Source organism: Podarcis melisellensis, assembly GCF_964234715.1.
Source record: "Podarcis melisellensis genome assembly, chromosome: 2".
Taxonomy (NCBI): domain Eukaryota; kingdom Metazoa; phylum Chordata; class Lepidosauria; order Squamata; family Lacertidae; genus Podarcis; species Podarcis melisellensis.
In genome coordinates this window covers 21,739,203-21,756,959 of record NC_138529.1, presented here as the reverse complement: position 1 = coordinate 21,756,959, position 17,757 = coordinate 21,739,203, and the positions used below count along the sequence as shown (strand labels likewise).

The 17,757-nt window shown below is 38.9% G+C and overlaps 2 protein-coding genes across 13 annotated transcripts in view; one reads left to right on the top strand and one right to left on the bottom strand.

Moving 5' to 3' along the window:
- Positions 1 to 9,553, top strand: part of BPTF (bromodomain PHD finger transcription factor) — a 64,832-nt gene extending 55,279 nt beyond the window's left edge. For 8 of the 11 annotated variants that reach the window (XM_081899477.1, XM_081899474.1, XM_081899471.1 and 5 more), the window contains 5 exons: positions 1,121 to 1,294; positions 2,249 to 2,441; positions 3,007 to 3,091; positions 5,435 to 5,621; positions 7,203 to 9,553. In XM_081899477.1, the coding sequence (XP_081755603.1) occupies positions 1,121 to 1,294; positions 2,249 to 2,441; positions 3,007 to 3,091; positions 5,435 to 5,621; positions 7,203 to 7,239 (676 nt within the window). In that variant the 3' untranslated portion in view covers positions 7,240 to 9,553. Of the gene's footprint in view, positions 1 to 1,120; positions 1,295 to 2,248; positions 2,442 to 3,006; positions 3,092 to 5,434; positions 5,622 to 6,555 lie in introns of all 11 variants that reach the window. The other 3 variants (XM_081899469.1, XM_081899476.1, XM_081899472.1) reach the window with 2 other exon arrangements.
- The window catches only part of LOC309363460 (UPF0450 protein C17orf58 homolog), a 31,761-nt gene that overhangs the window by 3,921 nt on the left and 10,083 nt on the right, over positions 1 to 17,757 (bottom strand). The window contains exons 3-6 of one of the 2 annotated variants that reach the window (XM_081899811.1): positions 16,136 to 16,216; positions 14,974 to 15,165; positions 13,942 to 14,128; positions 11,865 to 12,979 (exon numbers count right to left, since the gene is read on the bottom strand). In XM_081899811.1, coding sequence (XP_081755937.1) covers positions 12,946 to 12,979; positions 13,942 to 14,128; positions 14,974 to 15,165; positions 16,136 to 16,216 — 494 coding nt within the window. In that variant the 3' untranslated portion in view covers positions 11,865 to 12,945. Of the gene's footprint in view, positions 1 to 11,864; positions 12,980 to 13,941; positions 14,129 to 14,973; positions 15,166 to 16,135; positions 16,217 to 17,757 lie in introns of those variants that run through there. The other variant, XM_081899810.1, reaches the window with a different exon arrangement.

The following is a 17,757-nucleotide window of genomic DNA, read 5'->3' as shown; positions in this document are numbered from 1 at the left end:
GGGAACAGAATATATACTAAGCATTGCTATGCAGCAATGTTTTGTTAATAAAATGTTAACATGGTGCACAAGGAGAGGGCGCCTTGAAGGCGTACTCAAATTAGCTTTGAGATAGAAGCTCATTCAAGATGTAACACCAAACCAGCTTTGGTGGCACATGAACGAGCTTAGAATCGCCCTTAAGAATCAACACGCTCCTTCTTCCCGTACTGGCTGCATTTTCCTTCCTTCCCTCCCTTCTTGTTTCGGGGCACACAGTACCTCTCCACCCCTTCAACCTAGTTTTGGATATATGGTTTGCCCCCAACCAGGACGAATGGGAAAGAATTGGAGCGTCAGACTGTGGTTTGACACTGTATGCCACAGACGTGGCTCTTTTTCCTCCATAACTTTGGTAGTCGCATTTGAGTTTAGATGCAGTCAAATGATATCGACTTGCAAAATTGCCAGTGCGAAAGAGATACTTGCAGAATTGTGTGGTGTTTTTTTTACTTCATGCCTTAACCATACCATACTTGATCTGTCACATAGTGTTGTCTTGAGAATTTACATTATTGAAGGAATAGCCTTTCAGTTTTAGAGAGTCAAGTTCCACCGATTTCAGGCTGTTTCTTAGAAACTTTAAAACTTACATCCACTTGTCCCATTTTCCTTCATGTCATGTTATACCAATATGTATTTTACACATGGCTGGTATGCATGCTCTTTTTAGTGTACCTGTTAACTTCCAGTTGTGTCTGTGCTTTGTTTTTTAAAATGGAGATAGACATTTTCAAATCTTACAAAATTAGCTTCTATTTAAGTGGCTTCTTAGCTGCACAGTTTTGAAAATGAATATCTTTTTCTTTGGCCTTGTGTTTGTGCATTCACAGTTGAGACATTCGCATATTTCAGAATTCAGTGCATATCAACCAACTTGTTTTTCTAAGAAATACAACTGTTTATTGAACCAGGCCCTAAAGAACTATGTCCACCGCATTAGCTTCAGAGGTTAGCTTTGGCAGGCTAGGTTGATGTAGTTAGGAAAATGAAATCAGAACGTTTCAGGGAATCAGGTTAGCAAGTGCCATGCCATTTGAAATGACAATTACATTGTCATTTTCATTGTAAATACTTTTAGGTTCTATATTGGCTGTGATCTTTGTACTAACTGGTATCATGGAGAATGTGTTGGCATCACAGAAAAGGAGGCTAAGAAAATGGATGTGTACATCTGTAATGAGTGTAAACGGGCACAAGAGGGCAGCAGTGAGGAATTATACTGTATCTGCAGAACACCTTATGATGAGTCACAGTGAGTTCTGACAAGAACCTCTTATTTAATATATAGGTAGCAAACTGCTCTGAGTTTGGTAATGTGTTTCTTGAACAAAAAAGAAATATTGTTCCACATATGTTGTATCTAGTGATGTGACTTTTTTTAAAAAAAAATATGAAATGTTGCTCAAAATGCTGAATATTTGACTTTCAGGAAAAGTGGGGTTTGCAGTATTTCTAATAAAACAAGTTAATATTCTAAAGCAGGCAAATTTTACTGATTTGTTACAAGACATTTCCTACAAAATACAATAGCTAGTAGGAGTTCCTAACTTACTGCAATTAAAGTTATGCTTTGTTTAAACTGAATATGGTACGGGTATCTGAGTGGTATTAAATCTGTTATGAGTACCCCTTTAATGTGTTGCAGGACTCTGAATTACCATTTTTAAATGAACATAGATATATTAAAAAATAGTTGGGCAAACTATTACTTTTGGTAACACCTCTGTTTGCAAATGCAAAATGTATGATTTCTGGCTTCACTTTTGTTTCTTTCAGATTTGCAAGTTGTTATGGTCTGTAGATAATTCAATTGCTTGAGATTCAATGTTATTGATGCTGGTAATTTTTCTTCAAAACTACTTTTCAGAAATTAGATACTTCTTCTTTTAATGGTATTATAAGAAGCTGTATTTAATTTTTGAAAAGTAGTTTTGAGTAAATAGCTTTGCAATTGTTACTATATGGCCTATTACGTTTACGTGTTTTTTCAATTGGATTTGCGTAATATAGGCATTCTGGTGGTTTTTGGTAATTTTTCTTCACAATTGAATGCTGTTACAATTATTTCAGTAAACATGTAGCTTGATTAGCATTTATAGCATGTTTCATTTCAAATTTGAGAGGCAAAAGTTCTTACTCGGTTTAGATTTCTGACCAGTGGAATATTTTCATGAAAAGGTTAACTGGTTTTTTTGGGATCTTGCAGATTTTACATTGGCTGTGACCGGTGTCAGAACTGGTATCATGGGCGTTGCGTTGGTATTTTGCAAAGTGAGGCAGACCTCATTGATGAGTATGTCTGTCCGCAATGTCAGTCAACTGAAGATGCCATGACAGTACTCAGTCCCTTGACTGATAAAGATTATGAGGGGCTGAAGAGAGTGCTACGGTCATTACAGGTAAGGACCAGACTTGGTTCATTTTAATTTAGTCCCCCAGTATATTTAAATTCGGTTCTAATACATCTTTTGGCAATGGAATTTCATTAAATGCATGGAATTGAAAAGCACTCTTGAGGACATAAAACTCCCTCTGAAGTCAGAGCAGGTCACTTAGTTGGTAGCAATTGCCCAAAATTATAAATATCTCCTCATACATCCCTTCCCAATGCCATGCAGTTCAGACACACAGAGTTGGATCCTGGTTTCTGCTTAGTGATGCTTCACTGTAGGAAGGGGAAGACAATTATTGCAGATTCTTGCATCTCCCTTTGCTTCCAAGAAGCTGCTCAGAAACAGCATGTGAGATAGTGTAGGATAAAGGGAATCAGCAAAGATAATCTCTCCTCCCCCTTCTTCTTTAGCTGGAGCCTCTGCTGGTTCTGAGTAGCATCAGTGAATGGAAGGAGCCCATTTGTTTGTGGAACAGCCAACAGTCGATCCAGCCCACTAGACTTGGGCTGAAATGGGGTTCATAATAATGAATGAAGTGAATTTTGAACTGAATATCTCCTTTTCCTAACAGGCTCACAAGATGGCATGGCCATTCCTAGAACCAGTAGATCCCAATGATGCTCCAGATTATTACGGTGTTATCAAAGAACCGATGGGTAAGTGTATTCCCACGTGATTGGATTACAGTCACGAATGTGCAGTGCACATATGCTGCCTTTCATTGACAGATCTGTTATCCAGGATATGCTCACCACACAGAAGGGTAGAGCCAAAGAAACAATCTTGTTCATGTATACTTGGAAGTATGTGCCATTGCATTCAGTGGGACTTACTGCCTAGTCACTGCAAAAAATGGCAGCCAAAGAAATTTTCATACGGCTCTGTAGTTTACGACGGAGCAAAATGATGTATTTATTTAGATCATGGGTAGGCAAACTAAGGCCCGGTGGCTGGATCCAGCCCAATTGTCGTCTAAATCTGGCCCGCAGACGGTCCGGGAATCAGCATATTTTTACATGAGTAGAATGTGTGCTTTTATTTAAAATGCATCTCTGGGTTATTTGTGGGGCATAGGAATTCGTTCATTCTCTCCCCCCCCCAAAAAAAATAGTCCGGCTCCCCACAAGGTCTGAGGGACAGTGGACTGGCCCCCTGCCGAAAAAGTTTGCTGACTCCTGATTTAGATTCCTTAAAGAGATTTGTAAAAATAACATCTGGGATATAGCAATTTCTGGGTGTCTCACCAGACACAGGAGAGCAGTTAAAGGCACAACAAAGAGAGACACCTTCCAGGAAATGTGGACCCCTTTCTTTAACTATGTTAATGACCAAAATCAAGACTTTCTTATACCAGCCTTTCAACATTCTCAGTGGAGTTGTTACATTAAGTAATTATGTTTGAGTGTTGAATGTGTAACTGCATGTCTAGAGACAATGGATAAAACATGCACCCTTCGATGTACTGCTGGATAAGTGTTCAATGGTTATTGCGTTTGTATTTGTTTAAAAACCAATTAAAAATTGTTAGAGAGTTGTATCCCACTTTTCTACTACAAGGGTCACCATGGTGGCTCGCCATATGGTTTGAATACACACACACACACACACACACAAAATTGCAACGAGATTGTAATAAAACATAACTAAGAATTAGAAAACAGTGCAACATGAAAGCCGTTTGTAAGTGTAGGGTACAAAGTTAGAATAACCCAAAATCCTGGCAAAATGAGGATGTCTGGAGTATTTGCTATAAAACACGGAGCCGACCAAACTTTGAGTGGAAGGGATGTCCTTGTTCTTGATGCCACCACCAAATCAGGCCCTCTTCTGTGGCCCAGTCAGTGGTGCTTGTGAAGGCAGAAGAGCAAAGGTGACAGACAATGTGAGAGAACATGGTCTTTCAAATAACCTGTCCCCAACGCCTTAAAGTCTTCTAACAGAGATCCTGACGTTAAGAACAAAAGAAGAGTCGTGTTGGGTCTGGCCAAAGGCCAGCAACATGGTCTCACGGTGGCCAACCAGAAGCTTATTGAAAGACCACTAGCAGGACATCTGTGTGACAGCACCGTTAACTTAGAGTAAAGCAGTCTTAGTTACATAGATAAATCTACATCTGTGCTTGGTCTAGCTCTAATGTCTGGCAGGTTGTGCCCTAAATAAGTTAAAGTTCATGTGCTAATTCTATATTCTGAATTAGGAATAAATTTGGTCCTACATAAGCATATTTTAATCTGATTTCCTACTCAAACTGCAGGATTCAACTAACAAGTCCCACTAGCAGAAGCCTGTGCAAAGACTTCCACTAGAGCAAGTTTTTAATAATAATAAAAAAGGTTTGCATAGTTTGTGATAGCAAGTGTATGTTGAGGAAATACTGTTCATGTAGAATTTGAGAAATGTTTCTATTTCCTGACTATTATTTATCACTATTTTCTTGTGACAAGAAGGTGTACGCGTACTCTCTTTCTCCTTTTTGCCGCTTTCATTTCATTCTCGGTTGTTACTATGGCAGTTACAGAACTGGGTCCTTCATCACAGTCTGCTCTTTGTGTGATTGCATGTGCATTTCAGTGACAACTAATTGAAGCAGTCAACCAAGGTTATTAATTGAAATAGGGAGCAGTCAGCAGGAGTAGATGAGCTGCAAATTAAGCATGTTTATGTGCACTAATTGCTTTGAGTGATAAAAAAATGAGGAAAGACAAAGCTGAAAATTAAGGGTATAAAAACCAAGTGATCTCCATTAGGAATGTCAGCGAGCTTATTAAATTCTCCACAGTGACTTCATGGATTTCTTAAAAATCTGCATATTTGTAGCTAATGATAATACATTCCCCTCCCCTTCTCCATCCAGTTCTCTACTCCACCTTCCTATTACTAACTGTTATAAAGTGTTGCTTTTCTTACTTGTTTTCAGTGTATGAAATGAATTCTATAGGTTACTGACATCTTGTTTTTTTATTTATTTAATTAAAAAAACACCTTTGTTTACTTTGAAGACCTTTCCACCATGGAAGAAAGAATACTGAAACGTTACTACAAGAAGGTGACCGAGTTTGTGGCTGACATGACCAAAATTTTTGATAACTGTCGTTACTACAATCCAAGTGATTCCCCTTTTTATCAGTGTGCAGAGGTTCTCGAATCATTCTTTGTACAGAAACTAAAAGGATTCAAAGCAAGCAGGTAAGTAGCCATTTCCCCCTTAGCACGCTTTTCTATTAAGTGTGCATGGCATACATGTTTATTGCTAACAATTTATATGCTCAACTTTTTAAATGTCTGGTTCTCCCCGCACATTTTGCTGTGAAAGTAAACCTTCAGCAGTGAACGTAGAACGAGTGCACAACTAGCTTAAGGTTTTGTCAAACCAATTGTGCAATCCTCGTGAAATGGCAGAGCAGTTTTGTTTAAATCAGAAACTGTGTACGGTATAATGAGGAGGGTGTAAAATTTGCATAGCGCCTTTGAATATTGGGAGTGGCAGGCAAAAACCCTTTTTGGCTACCTAGGCAGATTGTGCCCCCAAAGGTCTATCAATCTCAGGGTGTGTTCTCAGGAATCAGTGGAACTTGTTTCCTGTCGAAAGTGCTAAAGATTTTTCATTTTATTTTACAAATACAGCAGAACAAAGTATCTGCTGATGAACTCTTCGGTTATAAACCAAGGAGATCTAAGGCCCCACCGTTGACTTAATCGTACGCTTGGTTTCCCTCTAGTGAAGAAATTCGTGGAGAGTTCCTGGTTCCAGGAGAATGAGAGTCACTTTTAGTGGGGAATGAGGGTGATTCTCAGTGATGTTGTCTATGTCTGCTCCAGCCCTTCCCCTGTTGCTTTAAAGATCAGTAGTGCAAAGGTTAAGAAGGTCTACTTGTGCCGCAGCACTGTTGTTCCCTGATTCTTAGTGTATCTGTAGGTGCTCTTGCATTTCATTCGCGGTAGTTTTCCAGCAAGGCCAAAATAAGGCAATAGTAACATGAGCGGAAAGCAGCAGTTGAGTTGACACCCATTCAGATTGTCATTAGTTTTGTCTCATCCTTTATTTTATTACCAGCACTTACTGTTTGGTTGTGACTCCCATTGCTGCTTCATTTACACCACCCATGTTCTTTTTTTGCAGATTGTGATAACTTTAGTCTGACCTTTCTAACTGGAATCAGAACTGGATGTTTGGCTTACTTTTTCATTGTACCATGTCATTAAATCACTTTTTTAAAACAAAAACAAATCCATACTTGCTGTTCGCTTTTAAACTGTGCTTTAATGTGGAAGCTGCCGTTGGCTAGCAGCTATGTCAGAAAATAAAATGATCCGTTCTTTGAATACTGTGTCAAAATGAAGTCCAGTAATAGCAGTGGAAGCTATGTAATAATCAGTTTTAATAAAAAAAAACTCCCAAAAGAGGTTTTGATGAATTCAACCAAAATGTGATATTTTAAATTCATGTTCTGCCAATAAATATACTTTTCTCTAAACACCTCCCAAAGCAATGTAAATTGGCTATATATAATATGTACCTCACTCTTAGTATCATGTGACATTTCTGGATTATTATTTTTATATTTCCATTGAACATCATGTGCTTTTATACACAAGTGAAAGTGGTTATGTAGATGGTGTATATGGTGTTTGCCTACGAAAGATGAAGGGGAACAGCAGCATGGCTGCCTTTCCAGCTGAGTGACAGGCCCTTGGCATCCACTTGAAACAACTGAGATCTCTTTAAATGAAGGGTGCTTAATTGTTCCCCTTTTCTGCATTCTGCAGGTCTCATAACAACAAACTGCAGTCTACAACTTCTTAAAGTTCCACGTGTTACCCTAACACAAAGAGCAAGAATCTGGTTGTCTGAATTTTATTTTTATTTTTTAATTGGAAAAGCCAGAGGTTTTTAAGTCAGGGCGTCCTGACAAGTCTTGATGTAAACTGCATTTTTATCAGTCGCATCAGATTATATTCTTGGCTTGATTTTGTCCAAAGGACAAAAGAATGAAATTCAGCAGCATCGTTTTCTTGTCAAGATCAAATTGTGACAGAAACAGGAAAACGTTTTATTAAAGGACGAGAGAGGAAAACAAGCGAGAGAAAACAAGATACAGTAAAATGGGGTCGAGTCCTAACCCCATAGAAATGCCACATCTGTTCTTCAGTGAAGAAGCTGGTTTAAAGTCCACACAGAGAAGTTTTGACTGTATTTATTTATTGTTGCAAAAGGACGCTTTTTTATTGCTGCCCTCATTTGTCAGCTTTTTCTTTCTTTCTTTCTTATAAGCCCCAGCTCTGGTTCAATGTAACCCATTCTGTATCTTACCATGGTTCCTGTAGCTAAAAGTACAAGATGACCTCTAAATGTCTTTTCTTTCTATGAAAGGAGCTGCTATGTACATGTGTGCACAAACAAACTGGGAATCAACAATGAGTTTATCGTTCATGGTAGAAGAAAACAATTAAGCTTGCATAAAAGTTGGGCTAAGTGGTCATGTACTACAGACTTTGTTGCCTTGAATATAACAGTACAATTTGTCATTTACTCTGCACCGGACTGATACGAGTAAAAATCTATTCGAAGGTATCTTGTTTGTAAACATTTGTCAGATTTTAATTTTTCCCCCTTCTCCTTTTTGTATTAAAAATTCAAAATATGGATGTATATGAAACAAAATAAATGGAGATCATTGTTCTCTCCACAGATGTAGGTGTCTTTTGAATGTTCGCTAACCTGTTCGTGAGGTTTTGGAGGTTTGTTCTGAACTGTAACAATCCTGAGATAGTATGGAAGGGAAAAGTAGGAAGGTGGACTAACCCCTCAGTGTGGTTTTCCTTATGTTTAATCAAATGTAATAAAATTCTACTGTGGTGCCACAACTTTTGCCTTGATGATGAAGGAGTTGTGTAAGAGTTGTCATTGTCCATTGCAAAGTGAGATAACATGGAGCAAATGATCATGTCAGGATAAATAACGGTCTCAAAACTGTGTTTCATTTTTGTGGCTTCTTTACTAGGAAAGGTGTGTAAAAAGATGAAAGCCAACAGAAAGAGAGGCTTTGCAGATTTTTTAAAAATTGCTTTTCCAACCAATCACACCTGCTGTTGATGACAGTTTAAATATGTATATTATAAACCAGCAGCAGTTGGTTTTGGTAGCTCTACACCTGTGTTAACTAGATTTTGCACTAATTCACAATTTTGCCCTTCTGTGATCTGGAATTTATCTGATTATGGATAAGCTTTCCTTGGGTTTAACTTCACCCTGCTATGCAAGAACCTTTTCTGTTACTTTCTTAGACATTGCGATCAACCACAATTTTCTTACTAAGTACAGGCTCAGGTGTACAAATACTTTGGGGTTAATTTTCTCTACGAAAGCCTTCGCTTTTGTATATAGATGCTGTCATTTTAACCAATGTGAAATCAAAAGGAAGTTAATTGTTCATTGTGAAAAGAGCATCCATTTATGCTTCTTAGAAGATAGGAAAAAAAGCATTTGTGTTTTAGGCTATGTTGTCTTAGGACTTTTTACAAAAAAAAATATGCTACATATTGTATGCATTATGTTTATAAAAACAGGAGAATTTTCATCCTTAATCCTACAGATATTGTCTCTTCACAATATTTCTGTATTATTCGTACATATGGCTGACACTGAAAAAAAACATGTTGAGAAATGAACTTTCTTACCCGTAGGCAATAGAGCACTGTTTTTAACAAATTGTGACAAACTGAATAATAACTTTTTTGTACATAATAGGGCATTTCATCTTAGACAAATAAAGGAATGTTGTTGGACATCAGATTTGGTGGAATTCCTAATGAAACATCAGTTGTTTAAAATAACATATGTAGCACTTGGCATTGCCATACTGTGCGGTAATTCTTGGGGGAATTTTTCATATAAATAATTATGAAATGAGGAAAATGCTACTTTCATACACTTTTTACCAAGCCTCATCATTTTTCCTACTGCTTTGTAATATATGAAGACAATTCTTAGCTGTAACTACTATGGTAATTTTTAGTTTTTTGGGGTTTTTTTGAAAAAGTTTTATTTATGAGCCAGTGTAATGTGTGTACATTTTAAATACCACTTCTGTAAAAGGAATAAAGAAAATTATACTTTACTCAGTTTTTTTTTAATGAAACAATGTGCAGAATATTTGATTTGTTTCTGAACATCTCAGTGCATTATTAAAACTCCAGAATGTATGTTCACTTACTGAGACATCTCTCTTTAACATGGGTATTATGTAAAATGAGCCAGCTGATGTCCCTTTTTAATCGCAGCTCCTCAGTCAAATTGAAGGATTTGGTGTTCCATGTCTAAATGGAGTTCAGAAGCTTCTCATTAGGTGCTTTGTTTTGTGACGGGTTAGGGCCTATTTATGGAGTCTCAAGTTGGAATGGTTTGGCTTTGAACAGCTGCAGAACATTTCTACCACTGTGGCAAAACACAACATTTAGTGGATTTTAATGAATGATCACTGTAAGCAATGACCATATGCAACTGGTCTCTTAAACATTTTTTTAAACAAAAATACATGTTTTAAGTTGCATAGTCAACCATTTTATTTTACCAATCTCAAAGGTTGACTGCATTCAGACATAGCACTAAATCATGCTTTAGAGCTTTGAGAATAAGCCTAGCCTCCTGGGCTACCACATACCCTTCCACATGGCTGAGAGCAGAAATTTGGAAGCTTTTGCTTCTGCTTATAGTTAACTCTGGATCAATGTTAACCCGAGGGTCATAATTTCACACAAACTATGGCGGTCCCTGCTCCTGCCAACCTAGCAGTTCGAAAGCACGTCAAAGTGCAAGTAGATAAATAGGTACCGCTCTGGCGGGAAGGCAAACGGCGTTTCCGTGCGCTGCTCTGGTTCGCCAGAAGCGGTTTAGTCATGGTGGCCACATGACCTGGATGCTGTACGCCGGCTCCCTCGGCCAATAAAGCGAGATGAGCGCCTCAACCCCAGAGTCGGCCATGATTGGATGTAATGGTCAGGGGTCCCTTTACCTTTATGGTTAAACAGGCCCACTTTGTAACCCACGGTTTGCAGTTCTTAGTTTTGAAGGTAAGCACAATTAGTGTTAAACCATGATCCTTGGTTTGGACAACACATGAAGCCTTGGTTAATTTAAAACCTTAGCTGCATGGCAGGAAAGCCCAGGAGGAGGCTAGGCTTGTCCTTTTATTGCTAAATCATGGTTTAGCATTACATCCAGAGGCAGCCATTGTTCTGTTACATTTAGTGGAGCACGACTTACTTTTGATTTCACATCAACAGCACTTCTAAATTTTATTTTACTTCGAAGTAATTCTCTTCTTAGTAATTGGCATGTAAATCCACAGGAACATTTTCCAGAGTTTTATTAATGACATTTGGTGGGGTTTTACTCATAATAAATATAACTACTGTGTCGTGAACTTTGGATAGTATGCTAGCTCCTTTTCTCAGTGCACAGTCCCGCAGCAGGTAGAAGTGGTTGCATCTTGGAAGAACATACTATGTAAACACACCCAAAGTGAACTAGTTACTGTGGGGACAAGAATCCAATCTAGATACTGCTGGGAGGCAAAAGGTAAGTTTAAGTACAACCAGAGTTGTCTTTTTCACAGAAAGGGAACAAACCTAAGCTGAAATGCATCCAGTGTTTTCAAGTATTTATCTCATGACAATACGCTAAAAGCAAGAAAGAAAAGCAACTATATTTCACCATAGTTTTTGATGACATGTACCATTAGACATATTAGTCTGACTACGTAGGAAGGTAACTAATACTGTTAAAACGGGGATACTACTCTCCAAAGAAATTTATAGAGGCCGATATGGACAGAGATGTCACTCCTTTCTTTTTCTGACTCATAACAGGAATCGAGAGGCAGAAATGAGGGGAGTTTACCTGTTCTTACCACATCATGCAAAACAGCATTTTCAAAACTGCTGGGAAGAAGTACATTTGGAGTTTCGGATGCTTTTACAAGTTTACATAGCAAAGTATTGTAAACAAGGAATCTGTTGAGTTGCGTTTCCAAAGAAAATAAACACACACAAAAGCCAAACATTTCAGATACAGTAAACAAGGGGTTTGAGTTCACCAACTATTGATGCATTTTAGTGTTATTCTCTTCACCTCCAAGTCTGCTTTCACCAAACTTCAGTATATGTAGCACTAATCCTTATAGGAGTGTTTAAATGTTAGGAATAAGATACACACATCTTAAACGTGTATACTCAGAAGTCTGTCCTAGAGGATTCACTAAGTGTTTTAGTGTATAGGATTGTACCAAACGCTTGCATTACAGGAAATCCCCAGTTCAGATCTCACCTCTGTCATGAAGCTTTAGGAAAGACCTCTCTCACACACAATAATAAAATGCCATGGAAGTAGAACTAAGCTCTCCAAAGCAGCAAGCTCTGCAAAGCAATTAAGAGGGTCTCTGAACATCATTTTTCTCATTAGTTTAATACAGGTACATTAATAGCTACCTCATACTGATATAATCAAAATAGGTATTCGTCTTTTCTAGGAAGCAAGTATTAAAACTACACTGGTCCTATAACAGCTCATCCTTTCCACTGGTAATGGAAGAAATCTGGCATCGTAGGCATTTAGATTTGAGTTAATTATAGAAAATAGTCTAATGGAATAAATGTAGGGAATAGTTGTATGCAGGCTGCCCCCTGTCCTGCCCCACTGGTCTGGGCTGCTGCCAGGAAGTCTCCTTTTGACAAAATAAAATGCCTTCATTCAAGATATCTTGGAAAAAATTCAATTCTGACATCTTGATTGTAAGTGTGCCATTTCCCCACACAATCTGAACCAACTCCTTTCCTTCCATTAATAAAATGCATTAACCCGTTAAGAAATCATGACAGATCTAACGAGGAGACATTTCTGAATTGTTTTGCTGGTATAAGGTTGCAGCTCTCCTAGGTAATTCCAGTCAGAGCTTTTAAAAAAAACACCAAAACCCTACAATGGCAGAGAGTGCTTATGAAGCCTTCCATTCCCTTTCCATCTCTCATCAAGCAGTCTTTTTTTTTTTCCTTCTGAAACTTGAGCCGAAGAGCTGCATTTTTTCCCGTTGCATACATATGCCCTGTTACTAAATTGGACCATTCTGATAACAATATTGCTTTCTCTTAATAGTAACTACATCTTGGAGACATTGCTGTTGTTGAGAACATAGGCCTAGTTTTCTCGAAACATTCAGTTATCAACTCTCAATGTTTCCTCAAAATGTTTGAATGCATTGTTTTCTACATAAGGCAGTTGCCTTTGTGAAATCAGTTGTGAAACTGCCCCCAAAGCAGGTAACTCTTTGCATTTTTGCTTATGATTTATATGTGCCTAATTTCTTTGTACAATTGCCTGGGGGGAAATATCTATTAACAGAAGACATTTACCTTCTGGCCTGAGAGCTACAACATTCACCCAATGTTCTGCTTAGTTCGTGGCTATTAAAATTGTACTTGAGGATGAATATGACTGCATAAGCTTTGTGTACTCTCAGGTCAGCAGAAACTCCCACCATAAATTACTTCTGTTAACAAGCAAAAAGGAAGGTAAATAATGGCATGGCTTGTGCTAAAAACCCACTCTCCAAAGTACTATAGTGGGGATGTGGAATTGGGAAAGCCCAATTCCATAAGCAGGTTTACTTGTAGCTAAAATTCTATACGTTGTTTATTTTTAATTACATGCATTTCTGAACGTGCCAAAGAATGTATCATATTTTAAGAACGCGAACTCCCCAATATTAATGCCCAAAACTGTTGGTTTCTCATGGAAGCATGCATATTGCTGCCAACTTCAGCCATCATTTGATTTTCCGTTTGAGAGGTTTTTGTAGACTGCTTGCATTTCCTATGCTGTTTATTGCAGAGTTTGGATAATAACAAATCGTAGTTTTGATCAAGCAAAGTACATAGCAGGCGAGCTAATTGGAATAGCTAGATGCCTAAACTTGATTTAATTTTAAAAATTGAGAATGAAATTATTCAGGACCACAACCTGGTAAGAAGCAAGTGTGCCTATATTATCACGTTTCATCATTTTCAGCTTAGAACTGTTCTTGTCATGTTGATTTGCACCTGTAGAAACTTGCCCAGGAGATGAAAATAATGAGTTTTGATGAAATATGTAATCCACTGAAGGGACTATGGTTAGAGACGGGTAGAAATACCGTTGTGAAAGTACATTATAAACAGGAAAGGGAGTAAGAAACTCAAAGCATGCGTTGACCATGAACAGTAGCGAATTCCAGAACCGCAGCTCAATCTTGGGATGCAAACAGGTTAGTTGTGGATTTTGTGTTGGCTGGTAGATTACTGAAGCCAATGAAAGCTCATGTCTCAATAACCTGGTTAGTCACTAGGGTGCCACAGCAAAAGAAACAAAAAACCTCCCGCCACTCTTTTTTCCAGAGAAGCTGGAAAAGCCATGGCTGCTTCTAATTAACAGCTGCAAACCTGCTTCAGTCCCAGAGGAGCTGTACATCCTCACCCACATTTGGTGTGAGCTGCCTGTTGAACTTTCTGATGCCGCCTTCTGTTGAACCTTTTCATGTAGCTGTTGCCCCTCCAAAGCAGCCCGTCTCCTGGCCTCAGGTGCCCTCTGACATGCTCTTGCAGAACTGCCGGCAGCTGTCTTCTCCTGTGGTAGATCTGACCCATCGTTATGTATCTGCTTCCTGCAAAACAGCAAGCATCATGGGTGCCTTCTGGATGTTCAGCAGTGAATGTGGTGCAGGGCACATTTTGAGGTTCTGCATTTTACGGTTAACTTGATTATAAGGCTAATTAATGCCTGAGAGGTTGGCATCGCCAACCAAGTCTTCAGCAGTATTCCATCTTCCTGTTTAAAACCCAAGTTGAGGGACCCCATATTAATAGCACTTGTGTCTAACTTGCCAAAATGGCATTAGCTGAGGCCAGGGGACCATAACTGCAAGGGCCATTTGTCGTTCATTACCTAAACCCATATGCAACAAGCTCGGTTTGATTAACTCAAGCAGCTTTGGGAAAATAGAAACCTCACACTTTTAAAAAAACACAACAACAACCTATTGGTGTAATTAAAATCTAAAATACTGTATACACAACTTGAGTGGCTTTTGAATGTTGTGGCGGGAATGTTAAGTAGCTCGGTGCAAGAACATCTGCATTGCGTGCAGAAGGTTGCAGGTATCTATTTCCAGGTAGATCAAGGAGAGAAATATGTCTGAAACCCTGGAGAGTTAGTATAAGGCAGCTTCCCGTCTTTCTGGCAGGGTTTCCCAAACTTGGGTCTCCAGCTGTTTTGGGACTACAACTCCCATCATCCCTAGCTAACAGGACCAGTGGTCAGGGATGATGGGAATTGTAGTCTGAAAACAGCTGGAGATCCAAGTTCAGAAAACACTGTTGTAAAAGAACTAGGGAAGTTTCTTTAGCAAAAATTAACACATTGTTTCTGCATTTCATTCTTTTCTCTCTCCTTGCCTGGCCCTGCTAACTTGGGCTGAGTTAGAAGAGAAAAGGCTGTGTGGTACATTACCAAGTTTAAAGTCCGGACAGGGTTTACTGCAGTTTAAGGTATCCACAACCATCATATGAACTCGTAAGAAGAAGCCATCAGGGGTGAAGTACAGGCGATTTATCTTGTACAGTCCATTGCTGCTCACCAACAGTGTCACCAAACTCGCTCCTTTATGAACCATGATGACATCATGAACAATCCCATTCACCACTTTTAAAAAAAGAGAGGAGCACGTAATTGATAGCTAGCCGGTACTAATTTTTCAATTGTTTGAAGCTGCTTGTAACACTCTATAAACTATTTTTCAATATAAGTTCGCTGCACAGTGCTCACCACAATAAAAAACAGCATAAAAACTAATTAAAATGTCAAAGTTAGAACTAATAAAAATAGTAAAAATTTACAATTGGTGAGTTTAATTCAACAACTGAATACATTATTCATAGTAAAATATGAGGCCGACCTGGGGGGAAAAGTTTTTTGAATATGTGGGTATTCAAAAATACAGCCTGATAAATTGCACCCTCTGCAAACCACAAATACAACAGATTTCTGTCTCGATGTGACCTTCCCATCTGCTGAAGAAATTAAGCCATTTTACTGTACCCACGCTGGATAAAGATCCAAACAGCACTAACGTTGCAAAATTGTGGGGTAGCCCCTAACAAGCAAGGGATTTTAGGTATGCTAAAAACCAGACCATAATATTTGTGATATTTCCATGCAAAAATGACAAAAAAATTAGTTGGGGGAAGGCAAAGAGATGGGGCCCCTGACCCCCTGAGGGCATTTCACGGAAACCCAGGGGTTCCCGTGGTATCTTAGGTGGTCAAAAGTAAAAGCATGTCAAGGAGCACTTTGTAAGAACATGCACAGAGAAAAAAAACTACTACTGAGTACTTTGAAATGTATTTCCATGTGTTTCTATATTTCTACTCTGCCCTTTGGGGGTTGACAATAATGTTATCAATGGCAATGATAAAACTAAAACGTTAACATTCAAGTAAGTTGGAGGCTTGTGCTAGCCCTGACTCTAGAAAGAGGGACAACTCCTCTCTTGGGTGGAAAGAAAACTCTTTTGGGAGTGCTAGAAAACAGTTGCTAAAATTGCCCCAAGCCTGAAGTAAGACTTGTATGTAACCGAAGTATGACCGATTTAGTTGGAGCTGGGTGATCTTACCGAATTCACTGCTGCAGAATGCCTCCACCTCTTCGTGTTCCCTCCTGCAGTCTGTCAGGCACACCTCTGTATTGTCAGCATCTAGAGCAAGAACAAGTGTCCAATGGATGTACAGAAAGTTAACAATGAGCAGCTCCGTAGCAGGAAGGAATGGAAGCCCGTCTTACCCAAGCAACCATATGTCAGGAGTGCTCTGATGGTGTTTCCTGCTTGGCAGGGGGTTGGATTCGATGGCCCTTGTGGTCTCTTCCAACTCTATGATTCTATAACTAAGCAGTGGAGCAGACCAGTTTGTTAATGGCTCTAAAGACATTCATTTTCCTAGGGTGTTCTAGCAGCCACCAAACTTCCAGTACCTCCTGTTGTGATATCAGAATGCTGACCTGATGCACTAATTGGATTTTTTCTCTCGCTCAAAAAAATAATAATATTGGAACAAACAAAAACTCTCGTGTGCAGATGCAACAGATCTCACACAGCAGAGAAACTTGAGTTGAAAAGCGAACTTTAAAGGTTTCTAGCCAGGGTTTCTACCCAGGCTGAAGCCAGCAGAGGAGCATAATTGAGGCTCCCAGCATGTCTGGCCTTTACCCGGAAAGAAAGATGAAAAAGTGAGTGGCAGCTGCGAGCTTCGTCCTTCCCCTTTCCCCATGAAGCCAAAGAAGGCTCATTTACAGGGAGAGGGGAGTTGGAGAATCTGGAGAGGCTGCAGTGACTTTCCCCAGTGGAGCAAAAGATAAGATCCCCTGTGGGTGTGAGTAAGAAATTCTGTAGGGATGGAGGGAGGGGTGGGAAGCTGAAGAAGAGAATCCGTTGGACTAGATGATATCTGGGGTCCCTTACAGCTCTACAATTCTATGATTCCACAATCCCTTCAGAACTTTGAATGTTTTTAAATAGCTACAGTTGAGTCGTTTCACAGACTACGCACGAACTACACACAGAAAATTAAGGGGTATGTGAGCATTTTCAAAGTGATACAATGGTACCTTGGGTTACAAACGCTTTAGGTTAGAAACACTTCAGGTTACAGACTCTGCTAACCCAGAAGTAGTACCTGTACTAAGATTTTCAGCTGCTTTTCCGGCTTAAAAAACATATTAAGAAATCACTGCAGTAATTTGTTCAGCTTCAGCTTTTCCAGAGCAGGGGCCGTGGCTATTCAGTGCTTATAATACTGTACCCTTTATCACTGAATGAATTGTATAAATTCAATGAATTGTATAAATTGGATAAGAAAAATGGTTTTGCTTTTGAAAAATTTAAGTTGGAGATGGAGTTGTTGGATACTAAAGGTAAAAATTTATCTAAAATGTACAAGTTATTGTTGGAGTGGCATACAAAAGATGAACAAGTTAAATCTGTGATGATAGATTGGGCAAGAGATGTAGGATATAATATAATGTTTGAGGATTGGGAAAGATTGTGGAAGAAAGGGGTCAAGTTCACCGCATGTACTTTGATAAAGGAAAATATAATGAAAATAATGTATAGATGGTATTTGACTCCTGTAAAATTAGCAAAGATATATCATGATTGTGACAAAATATGTTGGAAATGTAAAGAAAAGGAAGGAACCTTTTATTATATGTGGTGGACCTGTCCCAAGGTGAAAGACTTCC